The sequence below is a fragment of the Plenodomus lingam genome (assembly GCF_022343315.1).
Source record: "Plenodomus lingam strain CAN1 chromosome Unknown contig_30, whole genome shotgun sequence".
Taxonomy (NCBI): Eukaryota; Fungi; Ascomycota; class Dothideomycetes; order Pleosporales; family Leptosphaeriaceae; genus Plenodomus; species Plenodomus lingam.
Genome location: NW_027093945.1, coordinates 239,700 through 266,882, shown reverse-complemented (window position 1 = coordinate 266,882; position 27,183 = coordinate 239,700). Strand labels below are relative to the sequence as shown.

The window sequence follows — 27,183 nt, the reverse complement described above, 5'->3', positions numbered from 1 at the left end:
CCAAACAAGCCCCCAAAAAGGCCTTTCCACCGTCAAAACAACCAAGACCTTCTCATGTCTTTCAAGGATCCGTCTGAAAATGATGCAACTATCTTTGATTACCCGACTCCGGCCGTCATTCATCTCTCCATTCCATCTTTTTGGCGTTTCATCTTCCATGCAAAGTCTCTCGACGCAGCCCTCAAGCTTCTAATATCTGCCTTTTTCCATCGCCGGCGAGTGCCAAGACAGAGTCATCATACCATCAGATCAATGGGACGGTCAGGCTTCATCGAGTAATTCGTCATGGTCGGCGCGTAACGGTAGTCGAATACAGAGATAAGGGATCGGTTTGTACAAATGTCGAAAGGTATCTGGGTAGTTGGGCGGTGATGAACGAGATCGAGTGTCGGGGCTGAATCGGCGTTGGAGCTCGCGGACTGCTTCGCAACGTGCCATCGCCTAACGGCGCCCAAATCTACTACACAAGATGTCAGTCGTTGTTCTCCATCTGCCTCCAGGTGATCGACGTCACGACCACGACGGCTTATCAGGGACGCGACCACGTACTTTTGCTTCTTCTCTGCAGGTTTCAAAATCTATAGCAACCCGTTAGCGCAAGGCCCAAGACTCGTCATTTGGACTCGTGTACCTGGAAGGAGCATAGTAGACTCTCATCCACACTCATCATCGCGCCCGCATTGTCGAATTCACCACAGTAGTTTGGTGCGCTGAACAGGGTAACGAGCTGGCGCTTCGAGAAGAACTCGTATCCATCCTCGACGACTTGATGGGCACGGCAGATCAGGTCCATGTCGTGTTTTTGCAGGAACCGAGATACGACGTCTGGGCCGAATGTGAAGCTCACACCTCGGTCGTTTTCGCTCCAACCCGTAATGTCCTTGTCGGGATCGGACCACAGGAGATCGCAGAGCAAACCACAGTCGGGAATCTGCAGAGAGTTAGCACTTGCAAAGAACACAGCCACTCCACAGGCAACACGGTCGACCGCCATGGCGCTTACATCTGTGGGACGCATCACGCGCCTGATTTGCTCCATCGAGTTCAGGTCAGGGCTGAGACCTCCGTGCATGGTGAAGATTTTTTCGTCAATGATGGCGGCAATGGGCAGGCAATTGAAGCAATCAGTAAACGTCTTCCATAGCTTGATGTTGTACCTCCGCTTGCACTCGTCGTAAAAGCCGTAGATGCGGTTGATTGAGGCGCATTCATGGTTTCCGCGAAGGACAAAGAAGTTTTCGGGGTACTTGATCTTGTAGGCGAGCAACAGGCAAATCGTCTCGAGTGATTGCTTGCCACGATCCACGTAGTCGCCGAGGAAGAGGTAGTTGGCCTCTGGTGGGAAACCGCCATATTCGAACAGTCGCAGTAGATCGTAGTACTGGCCATGGATATCTCCGCAAATCTATCCAGGAGCAGACTGTCAGTTGGCCGCTCGCGGTGAAATGGTTTGTCAGTGTGGACTGCAAACGTACCTTGATGGGCGCCTCGAGTTCGAGCAGAATCGGTTGTGAGATGAAGATCTCGCGTGCCTTGGTGCACAGAAAGCGAATTTCCGTTTCGAGCAGCTGCACCTGCTTTCCAGGTCTACTGCCGCGGACCTCGAGCAGCCGGTCTATAATGGAGTCCAGATCAACCTCGTTTTCAGCCATAGCTGTGGCTTGCTATGGGTGCTGGGGTTGGCTCAAGGAGCAAGGGAGGGCCTCGCGCGGAGTGGGTGAGGGGAGGCGTGGGTGCGCTTGGGAGCAGGAAACGCGTGTGCCTAGAGGCAGCGTGTTAGCAAAGCCGTATCGGTCTGTATTGGGCAGCTTTCGGGTGGTGCAGCGTGCCATAGCGCCGACAGGAAGGAGCCGTGCACAGCGGCTGTAGCGGCGGCGGGTGCAGGGCGCCATGGCGGCCCAGCTAGCCAGCAGCAGAAACATACCTCTTGTTTTGGTCTCAATGAATCGACCTAGGTTGAGCGCAGAAGGTGGAGGGCCGTCGCAGGGAGGAAGAATGGCTCAAAGCCCCTCAAGAGGTGCCTGGCGGCAGAGCTGGAGAACCGGGGGGATCAGGCGAGGGCAAAGGCGAGTCTGCTCGTCTGTGAGGTGCGTGTCAATGGCCCACTTGGGTTGTGTAAGAGTGTGTATGTGTGTCTGTGTAGAGATGTATGTGTGTGTGTGTGTGTGTGTGTATATGTATGTATGTGGGTAGGTAGGTGGGTTTTCGTGTGGCTGCGCGGTTGGGGCAGATGGAGCGCGCAACGAGGGCGGGGCGCAGAGGCGTTGTTGTGGCCCAGAGCCTGTCGAGTGGGATGGCTGTAAGTGACTTCACCGCCTGCTGCTACTGCTGCTGCTGGCGGGCGGACGGGCGGGGAAGGGGAGGGGGGGGGGACAGTTGGGTGAGGCTATGGCGCGACGGCAGCAGTAAAAACAAGAGCGGAGGTCTCAATACAACTGTGCAGGCTACACGAACTGGCTGTGAAGGCTGGAGAGTGCGAAGCAGAGGCGGGATGCGGATGGGGAGGGAGTCGCAGGTTTCGACAGTTTACCTTACCTAGGCCACACTCGAGCGCTTGGCAAAAATACAGCACCAGCGAAGCTAGGCCCTTCTGGTACGCGCGGCCGACGACAGAAGGGGAGGGGGACAGAGGCTGCGTAGTGAAAATGTCAGAATGCCAGAGCAGAATGTCAAGCTGTCTATTCTATGGTGGTCTGCGAAAAGGAGCCCGCGCGTTCTGAATGACTAGAGTGCTGCTGCAGCAGTACCTAGCAGAGAAAAAAGAAGAAGAAGAAAAGAAGAAGAAGAAGAAGACACCTAATGATGACAAGGTGCTGTCAACTGCGCCACCGTCCAAGTAGGTCTGTCCTTTAGGTACTGTACACTCACAGTCAAACCATCTCCAACTCCTCTTGTCTGTGTCCATGATCCTCGTCTAGACTCTACCTATGTACCGGTATGGTCTGTATACGGGAAAATACCTACCGGTAGAGTACACCCTTCCCCCCTTGTCACAAACACATACAACCTTTTGCTGCCAACCTAAGCCTTTTCTACTCTGCACAAGTGACACACACAACTAGAAAAAAGCAAGTAAAGAAGAAAAAACTGAGCTCGTCCAATCTGGTTTTTCCTGCCCTCGTACTTCTCTCTCTCTCTCTCTCTCTCTCTCTCTCTCCCTACATCAGTAGCAGTCTTCCTACGTTGTCCTCCCCTCACCCCCTTTTAGGCACTCGGGCTGGGCTCCAATGTCTGCTTTCAAACGTCGTTGAAGCACCGTCTGCGACATGCAGGCACTACCTACCCGCCACCCATGATATCCATCTGTACCCTTTCTCGGCACACTGCCTCACAGGCCCGATTCTAGATGCTTAGATGCTAGCCTACCGTGAAACCTCACTGCACCCTGATTCAGGACCTTTGGCCCAGTCTGCCAATCTGCTGATCTGCAACCCATCGAGATCAATCGTCCCGCAAACAGCAAACAGACCCCTTCTCTAAGAGTACTCTACTACCAACCAGACATGGCAACACCCAACCATAGTACTGACTGCCTGCTGCTGGCTGCATCACGTGCGCGTCATCTTTCATCACCCCTCATGACCTCACATACACATCAACTTGCAACTCACCCCGTCTTTTCATTCATTGCCAAACTCTGCCAAGACACATACGCTCTCATTATGCAATAAATCAACAAACCCGACTGCAACCCTCCTGTGCCAACGCCCACCAAGACCCCTCGCCCATTGCAAACCCGGCAGCTCGTGCATTCATTGCCAAACAATCAAATCGAGGAGAGAACCGCAACGCCGAGGTATAGATACATTACACACAACACGCTCAGAGGAGGGCAAAATTAACACGCAAAGGGTAAAGCACCCATGTACAAAGAGTCGCAGAAATGCTGGCATGACGGTACCGACGAGAAAATCGGTCCAAATGTCGTCCATCAAGACGAAAGAAACACGAGTAGAAAGGCGATTTCGGTACAACGAGCGTGGCAGGTTGCGGTGCTCGATACAGATCGATTCCATGTCCCGGCCAACGCCAAGCCAACCATCTAAAAGTTGCCGGTCGCGCGTGGCTGTGTAATGAAGTGAATGATTCTTTTGGGGTATCGGAAAATGATTAGATTAAACGATCCTCGAGATTATCCCAGGGTACGGCCAGAGACTATGCCTTGGCTGGGCGTTCGAGGTAATGTTGGGCGCATGTTGGGTGAATTGTACCCGTGGTCAGAAGGGAAGCTGGTCACCGAAGTATTGTCCCAGCTCTCCTCTCCCAGCGCGGTCAACCACGTGTTACCAAAGTCCTGGCGCAAAGCCTCAATCTTCTTCTTGTAAACGTCTTCACTGTCGTCCACCGATGCCTGGTCCAACCCCGGAGACTTGCTCGACGCGGTCGTATCAAGGGGAGGCAGCTGTTGATGTGTAGTATGAGTTTCGTCGGTAACGACACGCTCGTCTGAGATTTTCTTCTTTCTGGCGTCTCCGGAGTTTGGGTCATTTACGAGCTCCTCAAGGCGGGGTGTAGCCTTTGCAGCTCCGTCATCATTGGGCTTGATGATCCTAGGAGCATCACCCGGTGTGGTAGAGTCGTAGCTGATGCTACTGAAGGTAGACGGCGAAGATTGCTTTGATGCATCAGTCTGAGACAACTCGACTATCCTCCGCTTAGGTCCTTTCTTCTTCCGCTGGGATTCCTGTTTGCTGCGCGCACTCTTAGTTCGCTGCAAAGAAGTGGTGCGTCGGAGAGCATCCGGTGCGTCAACCGTAGCATCAATCGCCTTGACAACCTTGGGAGGAACATGTGCAGGAGGAGGCATATCGTCTTCAGTTGGCGGTTTGACCACAGGTACGCCGGGCGGTTCAGGCACTCGGTCCACGAGCTGTTTCTTTTCGGCCGCGCTAGGTCCTTGTGTGTCGATGATGACATCTTCAGTGTACCCTGGCGTCTTCCGAAACAAGTTAAAGATGGTCACTCGATACGTTGCATGCGTCTTGCAAAACGGATTGCGGGACACATAGACTTCGCGAATATCAGGAACACCAGTGAGTCGTGCAATCTCGGTAGGATCGGTCAGTCTATTGTCTCGTATGTCTATGCGCTCTAGCGACAGCAATCGCTCCACTCCAGCCAGTGTGTTCAATCGATTCGAGCGGAGGTTGAGCGTTGTGATTGCGGGAAGCGGATTGCGTCCAAGTGACTGTAGGCTCACAATCAAGCAGCTCGAGAGGTTCAGCGCGCGGAGACAAGTCATGCTAGCGAGGCTGTCTGGAATCTCCGTGAAGAGGTTAGCAGAGAGGTCGAGAGACTGAAGTGTGTTGGCCAAAGGCGCAAGACTGGCAGCAGAAATAGTAGTCAATGCATTGTCAGCTAAGCTGAGATGGCGGAGAAACCGCCACTTGGTAGCGGGGAACCAACCAAGCGATAAGAGGTTGGAAGAGCTGCCTCGTGGGGTAGCAGATCGCACACTGGATCCTGAGCTTCCAGAAGAGCGTCTAATGTTTGGCGCGCTGGTGCCACTTCTACCGTAGATATGGGATGATCCATGTCGAGAACTGGGCGGTCGCGTCGGGGAAGTACTCCGTTGGCGCTGTGCAGCCTTTGAGGGATGCTCTCGGGCCAATGTTGTACCTCTTGGGCTTGTGCTCTGCTTGCTAGCTGCCGACGGGGAAGATGGCGGTGACTCTGACCTGGCTATTTGACTCTGCTTGGGAGGCGGGCTGGCAGTCGACCAGGGCGCCGTGTGAGAAGGAGCTGCTTTGGCAGATCGTCTACGGCGCTTGTCAATATCGTCCAACACGATGTTGATGAGTAAATCAGCAGGATCATCGACATTGGCCCGCTTCACGGTAAGACTTCGCAGATTGTCTGCCAGACGATCCCAGCCATAAAACTGGCGAAAATCTACGTCGTGTATCTCGAGTGCTGTAACATTTTTGAACGCAAACAGGGGCACAGCGGTGTCAAAGGGGAATTCTTCGTAGCCGGCTATCAGATGAGCCTTGTGATCTGGGGCCAGCCTCAAGCATGGGATCTTGGTAAATGCAGAATACAGATAGCGCAGATCTTCCTGAAGTTGTGCCTTTTGCTTCTCGGCCTTGGCTGCACTGTTGGACCCCATGCGAAGAGAGGACCACAGCGAAGACATGCCAGACATGACACTACGGACGCTGGACACAGAATGGATCGAGTCACGGTCAGATGACTTGGTCTTATGACGCTGGGCGCTACCCAGAAAGGATACGTAGTTGGTGGGCGATGCATCTGTGTGGATATTCTCCAAGCGCACGTTCATGGGGCCTACGGGTATGCCGAGATCCTCAAACTGCGAGAGAAGGTAGAAGAGATGGTGTGGGGTCAGGGTCAGCTTTGCCGGCTTGACTGCTTGCGAGGTGAAGGTCAACGAGGGGAGCGACAGGGCTGCGGCCCAGACACTCGAGGTCGAGGACGAGGGGGGGCTGGCGGGGCCCGTGGGTGAGGAAGGTGACGTTGTTATAGTCTGGCCATGTTTGGGAGCTTGTCGCTGCAGCTGCATGGCATTTGCGAGCGCCTTTTCGTGGGTGCGTACAAAGTAGGCCAAGTTCTGCACCGGCTATTAGCACGCCTCCTGCGCCAGGCACATGTGGCCCCATACCCTTATGAAAACTTGTCCATCCTCGGTGTCCATGATGCAAGTCTGGCAATCGACGACTGCATGTAGACTTGAGACGTGGACAGGGTCAACTCTTGTGAGACGGGTCGAGGTGGGCGCGGGAGGGACGGGCGCTGTGTGCTCGAGGCAACACAGTGGTGGAGGGGAAGGCACGCGGTTTCGCGAGGGTCTTCACGCAGCAACAACGCCGCCGTGAGACACAGCTATGACGGTCAGCATAGTAGTCCCAATACAGGTACCGTGGAGAGGATGATAGCAACAACGGCGGTGCGGTGCGGCAGAGGGTGCTTGGCGGAGGTGGGGGGGGGGGAGGACTCGACGTACGGTATAGGAGGACTCGGGAGATGCCCGAGGCAGATCGACCTACAGAAGGTGACGGGGCAGGCGGCGGCAGGTGAGCAGGTAATATGGTCGCTCCCTCCCTCTCTCGCTCTCTCTCTCTCTTTCTCTCTTTCTCTCTTTCTCTGCGGTCCTGGAGGGCGGCGCAGGGAAAGGAGCCCACTGGACTGGAAGGACTGGCAGTGGGCGCGAGCACAGAACAAGCTGGCCAAGAGAGGTGCTGTGACCGCGGGCCAAACAAACGTGCAGCTGGGATATGCAGCACGAAACGCCGACAGCGACCCGGGTCTGTGACACTGGCCAGGAAGAAGTCAGAAAGCCCACCCGAGACGCACGCACACGCACACGCACACTCGCTGACGGTGCAGGCAAAATGTAGATTTGAATTAGGGAAAGGAGATGGAGAGAGAAGGAGAGAAAGATGGAAAGAGGAGGCGGCGGGCGGCGCTGATTCGCGCACAAGGGGTGTCTGACTGGCACAACAATAGTCAACGTGCAGGGCAGCAACCAGCTGGAGTTGTTTTTTAGCTGGGGTGGGCGAGGCAGCCGACTCTTGTCGAGAAATTGCAGCTGGGCGACAATACTGTGGTTACTGGTAGATGGCTTTCCCGAACGGGCTGCCGCCTTTGGGTAGCCCGAGGCCGGGTGATCTGGAGGGGTTCACTGGCAAACAACCGCGTGCGTTGCAACACCTTCGGCCTTTCTCTCGGGGGGGGGATGGGCTGGTGGTGATAAGAGAGGCCAATCTCGGGTAGGGGAGGGATGGAGGGAGAAGAGAGAGAGAGAGAGTGAGTGAGAGTGAGTGGGTACACTGTGTACGGTGTACTGTGTACTGTATGTGGTGTATTGGTAGTGTGTTGTCTTGTGTGTAGAGTACCAACTTGGCAACAGTCAATCAGATGAAAGGTTCTCCCAAAGGGTCAACGCAGCCCAAGGAAAGCAACGGCGACAAGATGGAAAGAGCAACCCAGCTTGGCCAAGACTTTGACGGCATTCGGAGGGATGAGGGACCCTGGAGACCTGTGATTGGTTCGGCGGGACATGGGCGCACTGTTGTGGTACAAGGCAGTACCGTTAGAGTGTTCTACCACTCTAGGCAAGCACCTGGGGGACATGGGAGATATGGACTGCGCCTAGCAACCCCCGTAAACCCTGTCCTGCCTGAGAGCATCCGTGATCCAGTTCCAGTATCTCCCAATAGGTACCGGTAACCATGTTGTGGACGGCACACGCATGCCCTGCCTTCGGCTTGTTGTTGTTTTCGTTTCGAGTCCACTCCTCCTTGCTACCCATGCCATTTCTGTATCCAGCCAGCCACCCATTACCTCCGATTGTGAGCTGTCCATTGCATCACATTGAGCTTGTATGCCGACTCTGTCACATCCACATCTCGAGGCCTTGAGCCCGAGCGATTTCCCATGGATTAAAAAAAAGGCAAGCCATAGCAGACGCACAAAACCAGCAAAACTCATGATCCACTTGAAATTAGCATTGGTTTCATTTCATTTCATAGGCTAACTTGTAGCCTATGAGCTAAGGTACTTGGGATATCATCACTCTTTGCATTCCACATCCACCACCGCCGCCATGCCATCCCTCACAGTCATCTTCGTGAGATGTTGTGGGTAAACATCTATTTCATGAAGCCAGCTTTGCCATCGCCATCAGCATCAACCTTGGGGTTGAGCTAGTGAAATTAGCATCTTTCCTTTAATAGTCTCTCAATCAGAAGTGCTAACCTTGTCCTTGAGGCTGGGCTTGTCCTGAGTGGTGCCGTGGGTGCCGTGAGTACCGTGCGTACCAACAGTATCGTGCGTCACACCTGCAGAGTGTTGGTCATGTACAGACGAACTATGAGCATCATTGCGCGGCACAGTGTGGGCAGGTTGAAGCGACGAGTGTGGTTCAGCCTTGGAGTAAGGCTCCACAATCGCGCGGGGAAGTTCAGAATCTGGAATGTTGGACGGGGGAATTGTGTTACCTCCAACATTGCTGCCATGAACAGCGTGGCCAGTACCAAGTCCTCCACTGGTTCCTGAAAGTCCGCCGGCTGTGTGGGTGCCGTAGCCTTCAGTGTATTGTCCAGCACCAACGCCGCCGGCACCCGAGGTGTTGCCTGCTACGCCGTAGCGGTCGGAGTCGACACGAGGGTCAGCCTTGTTGGCCATGTGGGAGTCGTGAGGACCAGTGGGGTCAGAGTGACCAGTGGAGCCAATACCACCAGTCGTGTGGCCGGTAGAACCAAGACCCGCTGTACCATGGGTAGCTGAGCCAAGACCCGTTGTACCGTGGGCAGTTGAGCCAAGACCCGTTGTACCGTGGGCAGTTGAGCCAATTCCAGATGTGCCGTGACCAGTGGTGGAGTGGCCAGTCAAACCGCTACCGGTTCCAGTGGTACCATACTGACCTGTGCTGCTGTAGCCTCCAGCTCCGGTAGTGTTACCAGCTGTGCCGTACTGGTCAGAGTCGACGCGGGGGTCAAGCTTGTTGGCCATCTTGCTGTCATGAGGGCCGGTGGGGTCGCTGCGGTTGCTTGAGCCAAGCGCTCCCGTGGTTCCATGGGTGTTGGAGCCAGTCAAACCGCCAGCGGTACCGTGACCCGTGAGACCGCTGCCAGTGGTGCCGTGAGTCTGACCATACTGACCAGTGCCAACACCGCCCGCACCAGAGGTGTTGCCAGCTACGCCATAGCGGTCTGAGTCGACACGGGGGTCGGCCTTGTTGGCCATGTGGGAGTCGTGAGGACCTGTGGGATCACTGTGGCCAAGTCCTGATGAACCAGTGGTGCCGTGTGTGGTGGAAGAGCCAGTCAAGCCTGAGCCAGTGGTGCCGTGTGTAGTACCAGTAGTACCAGTGTGGCCAACACCAGTGGTGCCAGTGTGGGTGGTATCATCGTCTGGATATATTAGCAAGAGGTAGGTAGGGCTCAAGGTGAAGCATTGCTACTGCTTACTCTTGTGGGTCATATCATCGACCTTGGCCTTGATCTTGTTTACGATTCCAGCCATGATGTGTGAGTTATTCTTGTGTCTGTGTGTAGGTTGTGTGGGAGGCGATTGTTGAAGTGGTTACAAGGCTGTGTGTGAGAAGGTATGGTGAGAGTTCAGTGTGAGATTGCTATGGGCAGGTCTTGGAGCGCCTTCTTATATGTGTACATGGCAGGGCAGGTGCTCGCAGACACGCTACGTCATTCCTCCCGATTCTTCTTCCCCATGGCGCCATTCACAGCTGCTGTGCAAACGGGCAAGGCAGAGAGGGTTGGAGGTGCCGGTTTCACGACTGTGTTTGCCTCCACTGGTGGCTAGTGCTGCAGTCAAACAGAGTGGGATGGCGGGACTCTTGCGAATGCGGCTCGCAGCAACGTCATTGGCATCCGCCTGGAATGGCCCAAAGCGAACCGCTCGAGCAGGGCGACGGCACAGCTCGCTTTTTCTTGCTGGACCCAAGAGCTTGCTTGAACGGCTGGCATTCCTTGTTGTTGCAACAGCCACAGCAACATTAGGCTACTTTCCGCGCCACCGGCCGCTCATGGAGGGGCTGGCTGACGGATGAAGCTAGGGATGGTCTACATTTGGCGATTGCGGGGTGGCGCACGTGGATGAGGCTGCGTCATTGCTCGGTAAACTGTGGAGAGGGTGAGATCCTGCTTTGCCTTGTCTTTTTGCCTTGTCTCCCTTGTCTTCCGTGTCTTTCACTGTCCTACTCTTACTCTACTCGATCCAGGCCATCCATGTCCCATTGACCATTGACGCGTAGATAGTACCTAAGAGAACAAGCACATTGGATCCGCTAAAGGATCTTCCATGACACCGCCACAGATGACCCTCTTCCAACCAGGGTGTAGAGTGTCGTAGTACTGGCATGGATGGGCTTCTAGAAACCATCAGATTCTCGTCCATGTCACCGCCAACAGGCAGCTGTCCTCTCCGACACGCGTTCCTGGGGACAGCAAGGATAGGTGGAGAATGTACTCTGCAGAAAAAGACGTGGGTGGCCAAAAGTGCTGCTCTCGAATTGCGAATTTACTACTATGCTTGGAGGTCCACGTACAAAAGTGGGTGTGCTGGGAAGTGACACATTATGACGTCTCTGTGCCCAATTTTCCACAGGGCTGAATGCCATGTACTAGTCCTCCCATCTCCATGGTGCAGTTTCATCTCTACTCTACTCTACTCTACCTACTCTACTGGAGTTGGTACTACTAGTAGAAGCCGGTCATCCCAGAGTAAGACCAATCGCCAACGAAACCAATCCCCATGCGTTTCGTCTCGAGATTGCACAATGCGTCCACCGTCGAATGAACAGGCTGTTGACGTGGAGCAGAGTAGGGACTGGCCAGGAATGCAGTCGACGGGGTCAAGTGAGGGCTCGCGCAAAGGAGCTTGGACCACCCTCGTGCCGCAAACATGACGTCGTAGCCCAAATGCTCGTAACCCTTACCCAAACACGAATCCAGAAACCATTGCAGCAAGCACTCTACTCCTAGACACCTCACCCATTTTTCATTCTTTTTCCCGTGAACCTAGAGTAACACCCCTAAGCAAAAGCAAAGATCTACTACTATAGCACCCTCTCCACTCGTCATACCAAACTTGGCTGCAGCCATGTCAGGCGGTGTCAAAGTGCCCGACAGGGTCAAGGAGGTTGCAAGGGAGGACTTTGACAAGGCAAAGCAGCTCGCTTCAGATGCCGTGCGGTCGGCCGCCTACCTCTATCCGTTCAAGGTAGGACCTCGCAGCCTGCAGCGCTTACTCTACTTCTCTACTCTACATACCGCTATGAAGATCGCTGCTGATCTTTGCTCTCAGGGTATCCTGTACTTCTTCACCAACCGCTCGCTATGGAAGCCTCTTGCGGCCAAATTGATCCCCACCATCTCACTTGGCGTCGGCGTGACGGTGTTGATGTTCGCCGTCACCTACGTGCCTCAAGTTGCGCTCTTGACGCTGTTCAACGGTCCCTTCGCCATCATCAGCACCGTTCTCCTTGTGCTCAGTGAATCGTCGACCATCTTCAACGTCTTGAGCAAGAATTTCCTCATTGACGATGCCCTCATCGACACCTTTGATGGCACTCTTCTCGCTAGAGGTCAGAGCTCTCTGGTGGCCACTGAGCGTCAGGTCAAGTCTGGAAGCGACCCAGTAGGAAAGCTGGGCAAGCTTGTGACGAAACCATTCGCCAAATTCACACCCAGTGCCATGATCCGGTACTTCATGTACCTCCCACTCAACTTTATTCCTATCGTTGGTACTGTTGCCTTTGTCATTCTCCAGGGCCGCAAATTCGGTCCAACCGCGCATGCTCGTTATTTCCAGCTGAAGCAGATGAAGAAGCCGGAGAAGGAGCGTTTCATCGAGGAACGCAAGGCTGCATACGCCAGGTAGGCTTTTTCCACAGCCATGCCTCGCTCAACTGCTGACATGGCAAAGCTTCGGTATCCCTGCTGTTCTCCTCGAGCTTGTCCCTGTCGCCGGCATCTTCTTCTCTTTCACCAACACCGTCGGCGCCGCACTGTGGGCCGCAGATATGGAGCAGGGCCGCAGCGGTGGCAGCCAGGGTAGTGGAAGCTCTACTGCTCCCAATCTCCGCAACCAGGCCGAACAAGTCAGGAAGCGGGAGTTGTGAGGAGCTCAATCCTGAGAATATGAGCAGCTATAACCACAACCTTGTACTAATGAGTTTGGCAAAGGGAACCCGAGGCTCTCCACCGCTACGGCCCTTTTGTGCAATACCGATACCCATGGAAGCCGCCTTAGGCGAGAGGTAACATGCTTGGCTGGCCTTGATGAATGAGATATGCGGTGATGGACGAGAGACGTGAAGCATGACGAGATGAGCATCGATATGAAGTAATCAGTAGCAAGGACAATATATAATGTCATGGAGGAATCTTTACCCATGGCTCCAAGACATGTTGGAACTATATTGAATGATCTAGTGGCTTACAAGATCCTTTCCGCATTATTTGATACATTGTATGTTATTCAAGGTGTAGCGAGTGCAATTCTGATGCTAGAGGGTGGTGTGACGTAGTATGTATGATGTAGTAAACATGATACGTTTCGAGCACCACTGTGGAATATATTCCATGTAACAAAATAATATATACCCAACAACAGCTCAGCCCAAGTACAAACCCAACTAGGGCAAACATTCCACGAGCCAACCGGTCCGAAGCCATATGAAGATATTTGAGCGTATGACAGTGTGTCGTATACGTAGTCTTCGCTCTAGTCAACACGTGCCCAAACCCAACAGACTCCACTCCTTCCACATACAGGGTCATGCACATACCTTTCTTTCTTATTCCAGTCGTAGCGACCTATCCAGAGCTATCCAGACCCCTTGGACACAAGCACACGATATATATTACACAGCTATACCAGAAAGTAAAAACCTACTTTTCAACTTTTTTTTGGGTCTAGTTGTATTAACTAAAAGTGTGATTAACCACCGAGTACATGTACATGTGTATTTTTTTTTAAAAAAAAAGTCTATCCCGAAACCTCAGGAAGAAAAATAAAAATTATAAAATTACAAAATTACCTATCATCATCATCCTTGTCCTCTTCATAGCCGTCTTTCTTTCCCCGCGCCAAACCAAAGCACTCGGCCATGCCGTAGAAGATGTCGATATTGCTGTAGACGCCGCCAAACAGGTCCTGGCACGGTCCCATGGCAAACACGGGGACGTCGGTAAGCGAATGAACGCCCTGGTCGTTTTCCACCGGCAGCGTGCCGTTGAGCAGGATGCCGCTCTGGCCATCCCCGTCGTTGGCGTAGTAATCCGTACTCCCGTTCTTCGTGGACGCCGGCACGCGCGGGCCGTCCTTGTGCACGATCCAGTTTTCCCTGCGGTCGGGGTCGGCCATCATGCCCTGGAAGAGGGTGTATCTGGGGTCCCAGTTGGAGGGGAAGTTGCTGTCCGTGTACGTTAGATTGCCGGTGGTGGTGTACTGGCTGAGACCCGAGGACTCGTAGACGCCGATGGCGTCGCGCTTTTTGCGGTCGGAGCCTTGGGCGGCCAGGTATTTGGTGTCGACGGAGCCCATGACGTCGAAGCCGTGGCCGTGGTCCGCCGTCACGAGGATGAGGGTTTCCTTGAGCGAAGAGGTCTTGTTCAGGTGCGAGATTGTGGCTTTGATGGTGTCGTCCAACTCGAGGAGCTCGGCTAGTGCGCGATCGAAATCCAACACGTGCATCATCTTGTCGATCGAGGCCGCTTCCGACATGAGGAACCAGCCCTTGTCACCAGATCGGGCTTGCAGGATGTCGATGGCTTTGAGCGTCATCTCCTTGAGACCGGGCTGGTCGAGAGCCGGTTTCTTGTCGCCGGTCGGAGAGAGAGAGAGCTTCAGGTTATCGCGGTAGACATTGCGGTCGAGCCACTTGCCCATGTTGGAGGTTGTGAAGATGCCAAGAGTTTTCTCGGAGGCGTTGGCAGACAGGAGAGCGGTGCGGTTTTGAACGATTTGATAGTCCGCTTTGGCGAACTCGTCGTAGTAGTTCTTGCCCTGATATGTCTTTCCACCGAGCGAAGGGGGGTAGAATTGTTCGGCTCCTCCGCCAAAAATGACGTCTACGGGGACATTGGTCCACGTGTAATTCTGGACGCCGTTAAGGTAGCTGTCGACGATAGCCTCATACTTACCCCTGTTGCGTGTGTGAGCGATGAGCGCAGCTGGGGTAGCATCGGCAATGTAGGCTGTGGACACGATTCCGATATGTCCTCCTGTGAGACGATGGAACATTTCTGCAATGGTTTCGATCTTGGGATCGTCAAAAGGATCCTTGCTAGAGTCGGCATAAACATTCAAGCAGTTGACAGACGCCTTGTGCCCCGAATTTAGGGCTGCTGCGGAGTTGGCAGAATCCGTGATGAAGGAGTCGAGCGAGTGGGTCATCTGATGACCAAGAACGGGGAACTTGTCCATGGCCATGGTGGTCTGGTATTTTCCATTGATGCTCTTGTGAGCAATTAGGCGTGCTGCCGTAATCATGTTGGTGGTCATGCCGTCGCCAATGAAGAAGACAATGTTCTTGGCCTTGCGTTCTTCTGCCAGATCGCGCACCAGCCAGGTAGCCTCAGTTTTGGAGCCATTGTTATATGTGAGAGTGGCAGTGTACTCGCCAGGTTCATAGAGCGCAACGCGGCGATAGGCCTTGGACGCCACATTGACCAGTGTAGGCTTCTTCGCGTCGCGAGCAAAGAGATCTGATGTTATTGGTTAGTATAAATTGTGGAAACGAACACGACCAAAACTCCAAATTCGCAAGGCACCCGCATCGAGCTCGGCAATTCTATTCCCTGGGAAATGGTATGTGCAGAGTACATACCCTCAAACCATGTGAAGTTCCATTTTTCCAGCTTGGGCTCCTTCAACGAGAAATATTTAGTCACCGGCTTGGCCTTTTTGCCAGTCTTGCCGATAGTGAATGTAAAGTCTTTATCCAAAGGCAGACCAATGGCTTCTGAGCCATTCACAGGCTGATGGACCTCGAGACGAATGTCGAAATACTGGCCAGCAAGGAAATCAGCCCTAGAGTCTTTGTTAGCTGATGGAGGTGAGAGCAAGCTTCATTTACTTGAAGCTTCGACCTAGTGCTTACTGGTCAGGGGGAAAGACACAGCCTGAGATCATTAGCATTCCTCGTCCAATTTGAGAGAATTCGGGGTTCGTACCAAGAGTCGGACAAGCTCCAAGACGTTGGAATGTCTGCGCAGAGACGGAGCCAAGCAAGAGGGCAGCTGCCACAAAGGCAGAGCAGGTGCACTTCATGGCGAACGCAATCAAAGAGTCTTGCGGTAGACGCGATAGTCCCAGGTGAAAGCGATGATTCCAAAGTTTGTAGACTGGTGGTCGAGCAAGCTTATAAGCTTGCCGCTCCTTGGACCTGCATACAAGCTCTTTCACCGAGACAGCAAGCCACCAATGCAGCAAGCAAAGAGCTTGCGCCAGGCAACTAGGGTTCACCGCTTAGACTCGCTTCTGTGCTGAAGGGCGGTTGTATAACCACACGGCTCGGTGGCTCTCTTTCGATTTCCCGTGCTCGTGCAATGATGCAGCGCTTTTACTGCTGGAGAAGATGAGTCTAGCTGCTCGAGCCAGTCCCAATACCGTGCTTTAGGCCGCATGACGAGCCGTTGCCATGATCCCATTAGGTAGAGACGGTGGACGAGCTGCCTCATCGGGCTTGGACAGGCATACAATTTTTTTCTGCCATTGAGGGGGAGCTGGAGGAGCTTGATGCGGCTGGGCATCACGTTCTTTTGATATGTTGTTTGATTCGTTACCAAGCACTGTTCATGAGATGCATGGCGGAAACCCCGCCAACTCTGACTTGGCAACAGCCGAGTGGGGAAAGGCGGTGCGATGGTAATCTAATCCGCCGCAATGCTGATGGGATCAACTAAGGATGGCTAGGATGACTTGGCCGACCATTTCAGGCTTGACTGGGAGCCGGATATCCTGGTGATATTCATCACGTGATGAGCTTCCAGCCACTCCCCCCCTGACCCCTACGCTCGCATCACCTCGAGCGTCCATCTTGGTGAACAGGTTGTTATGACGGCCGCGTGCATGACCAGATGAATGCTACTCGAGTCTCCCAGGTATCTCATCATGGCTTCAAATTTACCTGTGATGCATGTCTGTCGGGCACACATCACGTGGCATGGTCACGTGCACGGCCATCGACATCAACTCCTGCAGCCCTACCTAGAGTAGTCACCTCGCCCCTTCACAGCATGCACATCATGCCATCGCGAATCGTTGCGGGAGGCCGGGGTATATCTAGATCTAGATCTAAACAAACTTCCATCTGACAGCTCGTCGTCGATTGGTCATGGACATGCTCTCTGCCCATCATGGTGTGGCTTTCGGTAGTACGCTACCTACAATGCTTCCGTCGACCGTCGACGTCACCACTCTGAGTGCATTAGGGTAGAAACTATGTCGCATCCGCCAGGTACAAAGCAATAGTTTGCCAGACACCTTGTGTACCAACATACGCTTTGATGCTTGGTGTTAGACGGTCCTTTGCATCGCATACCTCTTCAGCAAGGCCTGTGGGAAGACTTGTTGAATGGAAAACTAGCATTCCTCAGCGCACCACAAGCAACGTCTTCACGCATGCGACACGCGCCAAAACGACAATGCCTGCCTTGAAACGATCCGCAAAAGAAGCAAAGCTTGCAGATGAAGACTCGCACAAAAATCTCCCTTCAAAGCGGTTATCATACTCACGCTCAGAACTCGGACACACGACGACAAAGCGCGCAAAGCAAGTCGACGAAAATCTGCCCTATGACCAACTCCAGGAAGCCCTTGGTGCGCAGGTTGAAGTCAAGCAGGTGGACAAGGTCGCACACTGGTTCCATCCCAAGGATCTTCGTATCCAAGACAACACAGCACTCCACCATGCCTCGCAACTTGCGCAAAAGAACAAACAACACCTCGTCTGCGTCTATGTCAATTGCGCGGCAGATGAAAGCTGGCACGGTACAAGCGCTGCGAGAGTAGACTTCATGTATGAGGGTCTGAAGCTCATTCAAAAAGAACTCAAAGACCTCAATATTCCGCTTGTCTTTCTCGAATGCGAAAACCGCAAGGACATTGTATCCACGGTAATCTCCTGGTTCAAAGAACAAGGTGTTAGTCATGTTTTTGGCAACATCGAATACGAAATCGACGAAATACGTCGGGACATCAAACTTGTAAAGACGATAGGAGACGACATTCAAGTCTCACTCCACCACGACCAGACCGTTGTAGAACCTGGCACCATGCTCACAGGCAGCGGCAAGCCAATGAAGATCTTCACACCATACTTCAAAGCCTGGCTAGACATTGTGAAAGACCAACCCTCGCTCCTCGACACAAACCCTCCTCCTGCCGTCAACCCCGCCTCTGCGAAACAGGACCTAGAATCCCTCTTCGACACACCGGCACCGAGGCCTGCAAAAGACAAACAATTCGAAAACGATGAGGATAAGAAACGAATCCGCAAATTTTGGCCCCCAGGCTACACGGCAGCCTCGACGCGCATGGACAAGTTCCTCAAACACATCCCCAACTACGCCGCCACCCGCTCCGACCCCTCCAAAGACTCGACCTCGCGCCTCTCCCCTTACTTTTCCGCAGGCATGTACAGCGTACGCAGCGCCCTCCGCAAAGTCACAGATTACAACCGGGGCTCCACCGACTTCCGCGAGTCCGCCGCCTCAGCCGGCGTCTACGCCTGGGTGCGCGAAATCGTCTTCCGCGAACTCTACCGCCAAACCACACTCTGCACGCCCCATACGTCGATGAATCTCCCACAAAACCTCAAATTCAACTCGGTCCGCTGGGAAGATAATGAAGACCACTGGCAGGCCTGGATCAATGGCCAAACAGGCGTCCCCTTTGTCGACGCCGGCATGCGCCAACTCGCCCACGAAGCCTGGATGCACAACCGCTTGCGCATGAATGTCTCCTCGTACCTCTACTGCAACCTCCTGCTCGACTACCGCCGCGGCGAACGCTACTTCGCCGAGACCCTCATCGACTGGGATCTCGGCAACAACACCCAAGGCTGGGAGCCCAGCTACACCGTCTTCAACCCAACCTCCCAGGCCGAGAAGAACGACCCCGACGGCGCTTTTATCCGCAAGTGGGTGCCCGAGTTGCGCAATGTACAGGGCAAAGCCGTGTTTGCGCCGCACGAGCGCTTGTCCGGCACCGAATTTGAGCAATTGGGCTATCCGAGGCCGTGTGTGGATTGGAGGCAGACCAAGGAGAGGTGTCTGAGCCGGTTTAAACGGGATATGAGCGGGGTTGAGATTTAAATAATGCTGTGAATATACTTCATGTAAATTGTGTACGCATCTATAATCGCCGTGGTAGTTGGGCAGATTTGATAAGATTATGGTAAACGGGGAAAAGGCAGAGAAGAATCTCTTCCAAGTGAACATTCAGATATGTACAGTGGAGTATTCCCTGTGAAAGATGGTATAGATGCCAAGGACATGTAAAACGTAAAGAATTTATTCATGTACTTCTGCCGTCACTACGCGCACACACATACCCCCCAACCATCCCATCGTCGTCACCGTCACTCAAAAACCACAATCATCCTCGCAATCCCAACCACAATCATTCCAGACAACATAACAAAGCCTTGTTGATCACTCTCCCCCCTGAGAAATTACACTCACGACCACGCGTACCGCCTATGACAACACCTACGCCACACTTGCCACCATCAGCGCCGCTACACCCTCCTCCTCACTTCTTACATCAATCTTCATCGTCACCCCTGTCCGCGCACTATACGCCATGCGCACCATGGCCGCAACCTTGCCGCCCGTAATCGTCTTACCGTACAACTTCAACGTATGCGTCGAGGTAGACAGCGCCACATCGGAGCCCTCGAGTGGTTGGAGGGAAAGCGTCTTGGTGACTTGTTCTGTTGCGTCTGTTGGGTGATTAGTGACTTGTGCTCACCAATGAATAAAAAGCCATTTCTACTGAAAAGGACGTACCAGATATACTCTTCACATTCTCCAATTGCAGTGTCTCTGTTGCCTTTTCGCCATTCGCTTGCTCCCACACATTGTCGAAGCTGCCTGCGTACGCAGGGACAACATAGTCTGCACCCGTGAGGTAAAGATCTTCCACCTGGTATTCATCTGGGTAACCATCGCCATCCTCTGGCTCACCGGTGCTGGGATCAATCTCCTTGCTTGTGAACTTGAGTACGTTTGTGAAGCTGGCGGAGATAAACTGGGATTCTGTTTCGAGTCGCTTGAAGGACACGTAGACGGTGCCCGGCTCATTGGTAGGGAGCTTGGGTGCAGGGATGATGAATTCCTCTTCCAATTGCACGTCACCCTCGTCTTCTGCGGTGACGACCATTTCAACGTCCAAAAGCACTGTGTCAGGCAGGGTGTTTTTGATGTCGTACTGTAGAACGACGTGGTTCTTGAAAATGTGCTTGATGGCTGTGACGACGTACTCGGTCTCCGATTCGGTGAGTTCGACTACCTCGCTCGACTTGAGAACAGTGCCGTGGGCTGCCAATTCTGGAATCTTTTGTAGCTCCACAGCATATTTTTGTGCATTCGAAGCCGCAGACGCAGCAGCATCTGCACCACCTTTGGCAGGTGCCTTTGTTGCGCTGGGCGCCTTGAGAGTGGGTGTGGCGCCTTCCGTCTTCTTGGTGAGGTCTGCGGCGTCGGCCTGCTCTCGAGACACAGTCGGAATCTTGGTGATATCGAATGCGGTTTCGAAAACGTCTCGCGAGTCGGAACTGACATACATGGCGAGTTGGTGTTCCAGGACAGGCAGCGAGAACATGGAGTCGTTGCGAATGAATTTGATTGCCATCTCGTCGTCATCTTGGTCCATCAAGCGGAGGTTGAGGGCGGCACGATCTCGCACCTCATCGTCCACATCGTCCAGACAGCGAGTGAGGAGAACGTGGACAGACTTTTTGATCTCGGGATCCTTTTGTCCTACACCGAACTTGGCGAGCGCAGATGTGGCCGCGGCCCGGACAATGGCATTCTCCAAGACAACACGGTTGTAAATATAGCGAATGTACTTTGTGGGGTGGGGCGTCGAAGGGCCCTCACGGCCGAGGACAAAGAGGATCCTGACAGCCAATTTGGTGAACTCGCAGTCCTCAATGAACTCGCAAAGTGTGGCTAACGCATCTTCCTTGGCTTCGGGTACGAAGCGAATAAGGTCCATGATAGCCTCGACGACCGCTCTCTTAAATTCATAGCCGCCTTCGTCCCGTAGAATACCACTGAGGAAAGCAAGGAAGCCGGACTGTTTGGCCTTGAACTTCAAAGCCAATGTTCGGACCGCCTCGACAATCGTAACCTTGAATTCGTCGGTGATTTCTGCCATGAAGCCAGTAATTTGCTTCATCAACCGGTCGACCGAAGACTCGTTGCCAGTCTTGAGGAGCGTAGTGATGGCGAATGTGGCAATGCTGCGGTTCGAGTTTGTGATGAGAGATTCGATGTCTTGGTTGCACGACCGAACGGCGTCTGGCTTGAAAGAGGCCATCTGTGACAGGATGCGGAGGGAAGCGAACTTTGTGACGGCGCGAGGAGAAGTAAGGAAGAGCTGGAGGACGTGGACAGCTTGGACGAGTTCAGCGTCGGTGACATCGCGCATGTCGGTGATAGCCTTTGCAGCCTCGAAGTTGACCATTTCCGACTTGTGACGCAACCATCCATCGAGGAGTTGCATCATGGGCTATCATGTGTCAGTGGAGACTTCAAAGTTCGTTTCAGGGGAGAGTCTACTTTTCGCAGATTGGGGTCCTCTTCAGCCAACTTGGCTGCCAGGCGGACCAACAAGACCGTTGCAGCAGGGCTCTTGACTACACCAGCCGCCGAGTACTGCTGCACCATCTTGACCAAGCTCATCCTGTCGCCAGAGCGCATTTGATACAGCAGGCCAATGGCGTGGTACTGTGTCATGTAGTTTGTGCTGGCCTGGAGCGAGTTGTGTGAACCGCCTCCAAAACCTCCCAAGAATCCACCAGACTTGCTGCCCGACGCAGCTTCAGCAGCCTCAGACTGCCATCTCCTAACCACATCTTTTGCGACGGGGAGGAGGTGGTATGACGAGACGAGCGCAGCCGAGGCGACGGAGGGGTTCTTGTCGACTATGCACGTCTTGACGAGACGTTCAATGGCTTGCACGGTCGAGGCATCAATGACACGGCAGAGGGCGCGGATGGCGTTGGGCCGGTATACGACGTCACTGCCTACAGACGTGTCCTTCATAATGGACGAGGTGACCATGATGACATCGTCGGCTGAGCTGGCGAGCTCCTTGATGACCAGGTAGACCATCTGGCGGAGCGAGGCATCTTTGTTCTGGAAGAGCTTGGAGATGCCAAAGAAGAGGGTGGTGGCCTCTTGTCGTCCCCAGCTCTCGCCAGTGAAGAGCAGCAGGGCCAGCTTTGTGAGGATCTAACCATGGTGAGTGAATGTCTCTGGTTTCCACGACCCTTTTGTCACGACATACCACTCTGCACTTGCGCGGCGACACAGGACTCTGGTTAAAGACTCGCGCTGGGCCAAGTCAGCTTCATATACCGCTATATGGCCCCCCACCGCCACTGTGTCTGTGGGGGGAGTTCTTGTCGACTGCTCCTACCTTCTTGGAAGACGGACGTCTTGTCAATCTGTGCCACGCCCCCAACATCCTCGTGTTTTTTGTCCATGGTGGTCTGCAATGTGGCTGCAGCGCCAGCTCTCGCTCAATGGCTAGGATTCGGTGGAATAAGTCTCCCGCTCTTTTTGCTCCGCCAAACGTGGCCTCTGCGCGGTGTTGAGGTCGTGGTCGTGGTCGTCGGTGAAAAAGTATATCCGGACCGGCCTCACAATCGGTGGAAGGGAGGGGAGATTCGATTGTGCAGCAGGACTGAGGCGAGGTCCGGGTATGAGCTCGGCGTGTTGGAATTGGCGACGTTGAAGATGTCGTGGAGCAGACAAGGCAGTGGAGTGGAGTGGCAGGGATGTGGCAGTGTGTGGGACAACCCTCAGTGCGACTGCCACTTTGCGGGCTTGGCAGGGCTGGCCCGCTGAACCATGGAAGGAGCCCTGGAAGGGTCATTTCTAGGGGTTACCTAGAGACTAACTAACTAGACTAAACCTACTGCTTGCTAACTTGAATAATCTTGCTACTTGCTACTCTAGGTGAGTCGACTACTATTGCTACTTGCTACTATTGCTACTATTACTGTTATTACTGCTACCGCTCTTACCACTGGCTAGATGCGGATACACGCGCGCCATTTTCAGAAATCTGCCTTTCTTACTCCTACAACTACAGCCACACATTCACCCTACGCCACCGCCGCCGCCGCCGCCGCCTTCCTTTTCTTTTCTTCTTCCCTTTTTTTGCTTCTGCATCTATCTCTACATATCCAACACACACGCACACAACCCACATAATGGCCGCCTCAATACCCCGGTCGCGATGTCTCTACGCCGCCGCCGCCTCCCCATTCAAACCTCCCCCGCGGGCAAGACCAGCAGTCCGAACATTCGCCACCACGTCAGACACCCCCCAGACCTCCCCCCCAGAAGCCCCTACCCAGCGTCGCCGGCCAGCGACGTCATTTAGCGACACATTAAACAGCGGCCCTTCGTTTGGCGACTTTGTCAATCCCAATGCGCCCCTCGACCCCGCCGAGGCCTACGAGATCAAGACCGCCCAAGTCGGGCCAGAAGGGCGCAAAAAGACAATCACCCGCCTGCCAGACTGGCTCAAAACGCCCATACCGTCGAATGAAAACTACAAGCGTATCAAGAAGGATCTGCGGGGCCTTAACCTCGCGACCGTCTGCGAAGAGGCCAAATGCCCCAACATCTCCGACTGCTGGGGTGGCAGTGACAAGAGCGCGGCCACGGCCACAATTATGCTCATGGGCGACACGTGCACACGAGGCTGCCGATTCTGTGCTGTAAAAACGTCGAGAACGCCGCCACCGCTGGACCCCCACGAGCCAGAGAACACAGCAGAGGCGCTACGCAGATGGGGACTGGGCTACATTGTCATGACGGTCGTGGACCGCGACGACCTGGCGGACGGAGGCGCCCACCACATCGCCGAGACGATTATGAAGGTCAAGCAAAAAGCGCCCACCATGCTCGTCGAATTACTCGGCGGCGACCACCAGGGCAACCTCGATATGGTCAAGGTGGTGGCAACAAGCGGCCTGGACGTCTACGCCCACAACATTGAAACCGTGGAGGCCCTCACCCCGTTCGTCCGCGACCCAAAAGCAAACTTTCGTCAGAGTCTTGCCGTTTTGCGAACGGCAAAGGAGGCGAATCCAGACATCATCACCAAGACGAGCATCATGCTCGGTCTGGGCGAGACTGAAGACCAGCTCTGGCAGACGCTACGAGGTACTTTTCCTTCTGCTCTTTTCCCCTATCCAGATCATCCCAACTCCCCACTAACCCAACCTCCCAACAGACCTCCGCGCAAACAACGTCGACGTCGTAACCTTTGGCCAATACATGCGCCCCACCAAACGCCACATGGCTGTCCACGAATACATTACCCCAACCCACTTTGACCTGTGGCGCCAGCGCGCCCTCGACCTCGGCTTCTTGTACTGTGCATCCGGGCCCCTCGTGCGCTCAAGTTACAAGGCCGGCGAGGCGTTCATCGAGAATGTGTTGAAGAAGCGGAGGGGGCTGGGGTTAGGCAGTGTGGGCGCGGAAGAGGCGAGAGCGGGTAAGGGCAAGGTGAATGCCAAGGAGAGTGTGGAGAGATTGTTGTAGTCGTATTTGTGATTCTGATTCTGATTCTAGCTAGCGGGTTCTCTTGTACAAGTAGTACGGGCGGAACCGTCTTGGTGTTTTGCAGGCCTGAGCCACATGAGGATAGGGATGCGAGTTTACACCTACCGCAATCCAACCAGAATAGCCTTCAACACGGCGCCTACCACCCTGTCATCACCTCCCCTTCCCCACTTTGAAAACCCGTTAGGAACTGAACATTCGAAACCTCAAAAGAACCTCCGCCATTCCCTCCCTCTCCTCACCAGCATTAAATTTCACTAAACAAAGTATCTGACTGGACACAATCCGTATCCGTACACCAGAGTGCATGGCACGTCAAGACTCCATAGCACATATGTGCAAAATGCGATGAGACAAGGAACACGATGGCATGGGATACGACAAGACAAGGTAAGCATGGTCTAGCAAACAACGATGCATTCATTGTCCACGAAACGAATTTCCCTGCAACCACGACCACAATATATGAAACCCAAAGATGACCACCCCACGCTCTCAACCCCCCTCTAAAAGAAATCCTAAAACCCATGACCCAATCCACCATTCAAACACCTTCCTAAACAGAAAAAAAAACATCCCGACCCGGGCCCGCCTTTCAGTAATGCATGCGCCTCAGTTATTCGGGAATCCAGCCCTGAGGTTATCATACTTGGATGCCGGGAACGCCAGGACATTGGAACTTTGATCGAGGGCGCCGACACCGCCTACGGAATTGACAAACTATTGTGGATTTGGGGTTAGCAAGTGTGATTCGATAGAGAGATGGAAAAGAAGAAGAAGAAAAAAACTCACTGTAGAAATCAAACTTCCGTCACCCTTGCGATCCGCACTACTCTCCCACCACATCCCTCCAGCCAATCCCATATCCCTAATCAACCCGGCCTTCCTCGCCACAGTCCCTACAGTATCATAGCTCACCATGGTCCGCGCCGCGTCGTCATAACTCCAGCTCGCCACAAGCCTGTCATCCTGCACCTCCTTCGCCCCATTCAACGGCAACGCCTTGTAATCCCACACGCCATTCTCCCAGCTGCCCTGTCCGACGCCCTGAAAGGGTTTGCCCGGCCCATCGGTAGCCGTGAACGCGCGGCCATAGAGTGGCATGCCGACTACGATTTTGTTGGCCGGGACGCCGGCGGCAATATAATCATCCAATGCCTTTTGGGTGCTAAAGGGCGTGCTGGTCGGGTTGTCGGTGGATGGGTACCAGTTTGCCTGGTGTCCTGCGTTTGCGTCCCATGAGCCGGCGTAGTCGTAGGCCATGAGGTTCCAGAAGTCGAGATAGCGGTCCATGGCCGCGAGTTTCATCTTGTTGTAGTTTTGTGGGCCGGCGGGGGATGCAATGGTCAGGAGAAAGTGTTGGCCTGGGGCGTTTTGGGCCGCATAGGCGTCGAGGGCTGAGCGGGTGGCGGCAAGGAGGAGAACCATATTTTGGGCTTGGGTTTCGTCAGAGGGGTACTCCCAGTCAATGTCGAGGCCTGGGACATCCGTTAATTAGTATCACACAAAGGAGAGGATGTACTTGGAACGCACCGTCGAATCCGAGGTTGGCCAAAATGTCAACGGCGCTGCTTGCAAACTTGGCACGACCCTGCTCTGTAGCAGCGGCCTGGGGGAAATTCGCAGAGTAGGTCCAGCCACCAATGGAAAGCAAGACCTTCATCTTGCGGTTCTGCTTCTTGAGGAGGAAGAGTTGCTTAGCACAGCCATAGACGTTGGTGCCGACATCATTCCAAGAGTCGTTGGGATAGTGCTTGTCAGTGTCGGCCCAAGTATCAGTCAAATATACCTCGCCCGACTCAGGGCGAACATTAGCAAAAGCGTAGAGTACATGTGTAATCTCATTCCCAGGGAGGTCCTGTGGATGGTGGTTTCGCCCATAGATAGCCTGGTGATGTGTCAATAAACTGCATGTGAATGACAGAATACAGAGATAGCAGATATACCCAATTGACAAAGTAGGCAACGTTCTTGTATCCTGTAGCTCCTGTGGCCATGTTTCCGGTACTATTGGTGTTCTGTGGAATAGCTACAGCGTGGGAAAATGTCGAGAAGGAAAGTAAAGATGCAGCTCCCGCTAGGAGGGTTTGTACAGCATGCATCTTATGATGTCGTTGGCGGGAGGCTGTGCTGTGCTACGTGTCTGTGGCGCAACGCTAGTATGCAGGTACCCAAATGGCTTCGGTTGATGCAAAATGCAATGTGGATCTTCTAGTTTATCTTGCTGATTGAAAGAATGTAAGAGATCAAGGTATATATATATACAAGATCTCGCAGGAACAGACACAGACTTGATCCTAAAGTGAAAGGCAAAGTACAGGAGTGGACGGGGTTTATCGACCACGCGACAAACCAAAGGCAACCAAAAAATGGAACTGGATTCACTTTTAAAGGAATGTGACAAGGAAGGGAAAGGGTGTCAGAGACAAGATGGTGGAAAATGTATCGTTCCCCTGGTTTAAATCATTGCCCACGCGCTGACTCGGGCTGTCTATCAGTGGCAAGTAGAGCAAGGTGCCCTCGTCAAGATTCCCTCGTGCCTGATGAACGAGGCATCATTGCTCCTGTGCCACCTGGGCATGCACATCTTGGTGTAGGATTGACAGGGTCGTAGGAGGTTGCATCTGGGGATAGACCTGCAGCCCAGGAAGCGAGCCAGTCGGATGACGACTACTTCTACGAGACAGTTCGCAAATAGGTCGACATGAGCTCCGATTAGACGCCCAAAGATTTAGCACAATTACCGAATCACTGCCGGGGGTGGCGGATGCATTTTCTTCTGCGCTTGGGTGACGAGGAAGCGTCGCAGTCGTTGAGGTCTGTACCCGAAACGTAGGATGGGGCGTCAAGTATATTTCGAATCTAACAAGGCGACTGAAAG

At 53.7% G+C, this 27,183-nt stretch overlaps 11 protein-coding genes across 11 annotated transcripts; 5 read left to right on the top strand and 6 right to left on the bottom strand.

Annotated features, from left to right (window-relative positions):
- Positions 1–236: 236 nt before the first annotated feature.
- Positions 237–2,790, bottom strand: IAQ61_008371 (uncharacterized protein; the record flags this gene model as incomplete). The annotated part of the gene is made up of 5 exons (XM_066097974.1): positions 1,925–2,790; positions 1,476–1,762; positions 1,004–1,405; positions 632–931; positions 237–578 (listed from the first exon to the last, which is right to left on the bottom strand). The coding sequence occupies exons 2-5, from the start codon at positions 1,650–1,652 to the stop codon at positions 237–239; spliced, it is 1,221 nt and encodes a 406-aa protein (XP_065952019.1). The 5' UTR covers positions 1,653–1,762; positions 1,925–2,790.
- A 1,073-nt stretch (positions 2,791–3,863) lies between these two features.
- On the top strand, positions 3,864–4,046 carry IAQ61_008370 (uncharacterized protein; the record flags this gene model as incomplete). Its single annotated transcript, XM_003838358.1, has 1 exon — positions 3,864–4,046. The coding sequence occupies one exon, from the start codon at positions 3,864–3,866 to the stop codon at positions 4,044–4,046; it is 183 nt and encodes a 60-aa protein (XP_003838406.1).
- An 86-nt stretch (positions 4,047–4,132) lies between these two features.
- Positions 4,133–6,655, bottom strand: IAQ61_008369 (uncharacterized protein; the record flags this gene model as incomplete). Its single annotated transcript, XM_003838357.1, has 2 exons — positions 4,133–6,571; positions 6,623–6,655. 2 exons carry the CDS (start codon positions 6,653–6,655, stop codon positions 4,133–4,135), a joined length of 2,472 nt encoding a protein of 823 aa, XP_003838405.1.
- A 1,223-nt stretch (positions 6,656–7,878) lies between these two features.
- Positions 7,879–8,190, top strand: IAQ61_008368 (uncharacterized protein; the record flags this gene model as incomplete). Its single annotated transcript, XM_066097973.1, has 1 exon — positions 7,879–8,190. One exon carries the CDS (start codon positions 7,879–7,881, stop codon positions 8,188–8,190), a length of 312 nt encoding a protein of 103 aa, XP_065952018.1.
- A 256-nt stretch (positions 8,191–8,446) lies between these two features.
- IAQ61_008367 (uncharacterized protein) lies at positions 8,447–10,464 on the bottom strand. Its single transcript, XM_066097972.1, has 3 exons — positions 9,933–10,464; positions 8,719–9,875; positions 8,447–8,666 (listed from the first exon to the last, which is right to left on the bottom strand). Exons 1-3 carry the CDS (start codon positions 9,985–9,987, stop codon positions 8,613–8,615), a joined length of 1,266 nt encoding a protein of 421 aa, XP_065952017.1. The 5' UTR covers positions 9,988–10,464; the 3' UTR covers positions 8,447–8,612.
- A 982-nt stretch (positions 10,465–11,446) lies between these two features.
- Positions 11,447–12,861, top strand: IAQ61_008366 (uncharacterized protein). The gene is made up of 3 exons (XM_003838355.2): positions 11,447–11,703; positions 11,788–12,359; positions 12,409–12,861. Exons 1-3 carry the CDS (start codon positions 11,584–11,586, stop codon positions 12,602–12,604), a joined length of 888 nt encoding a protein of 295 aa, XP_003838403.1. The 5' UTR covers positions 11,447–11,583; the 3' UTR covers positions 12,605–12,861.
- Positions 12,862–13,081: 220 nt separating this feature from the next.
- On the bottom strand, positions 13,082–16,255 carry IAQ61_008365 (uncharacterized protein). The gene is made up of 4 exons (XM_066097971.1): positions 15,663–16,255; positions 15,590–15,611; positions 15,317–15,519; positions 13,082–15,194 (listed from the first exon to the last, which is right to left on the bottom strand). Exons 1-4 carry the CDS (start codon positions 15,757–15,759, stop codon positions 13,522–13,524), a joined length of 1,995 nt encoding a protein of 664 aa, XP_065952016.1. The 5' UTR covers positions 15,760–16,255; the 3' UTR covers positions 13,082–13,521.
- Positions 16,256–17,135: 880 nt separating this feature from the next.
- IAQ61_008364 (uncharacterized protein) lies at positions 17,136–18,806 on the top strand (the record flags this gene model as incomplete). The annotated part of the gene is made up of 1 exon (XM_003838353.2): positions 17,136–18,806. The coding sequence occupies one exon, from the start codon at positions 17,136–17,138 to the stop codon at positions 18,804–18,806; it is 1,671 nt and encodes a 556-aa protein (XP_003838401.2).
- Positions 18,807–18,987: 181 nt separating this feature from the next.
- IAQ61_008363 (uncharacterized protein) lies at positions 18,988–22,664 on the bottom strand. The gene is made up of 5 exons (XM_003838352.2): positions 22,141–22,664; positions 22,009–22,055; positions 21,279–21,953; positions 19,503–21,228; positions 18,988–19,435 (listed from the first exon to the last, which is right to left on the bottom strand). The coding sequence occupies exons 1-5, from the start codon at positions 22,205–22,207 to the stop codon at positions 19,203–19,205; spliced, it is 2,748 nt and encodes a 915-aa protein (XP_003838400.1). The 5' UTR covers positions 22,208–22,664; the 3' UTR covers positions 18,988–19,202.
- A 155-nt stretch (positions 22,665–22,819) lies between these two features.
- IAQ61_008362 (uncharacterized protein) lies at positions 22,820–24,281 on the top strand (the record flags this gene model as incomplete). Its single annotated transcript, XM_003838351.2, has 2 exons — positions 22,820–23,900; positions 23,971–24,281. Coding segments are annotated over 2 exons (1,392 nt in total), but the record flags the coding sequence as incomplete, so codon positions are not given.
- Positions 24,282–24,914: 633 nt separating this feature from the next.
- CHIB1 (Endochitinase B1) lies at positions 24,915–26,404 on the bottom strand (the record flags this gene model as incomplete). The annotated part of the gene is made up of 4 exons (XM_003838350.2): positions 24,915–25,022; positions 25,095–25,780; positions 25,836–26,190; positions 26,249–26,404. The coding sequence occupies 4 exons, from the start codon at positions 26,402–26,404 to the stop codon at positions 24,915–24,917; spliced, it is 1,305 nt and encodes a 434-aa protein (XP_003838398.2).
- Between the last annotated feature and the right edge of the window lie 779 nt (positions 26,405–27,183).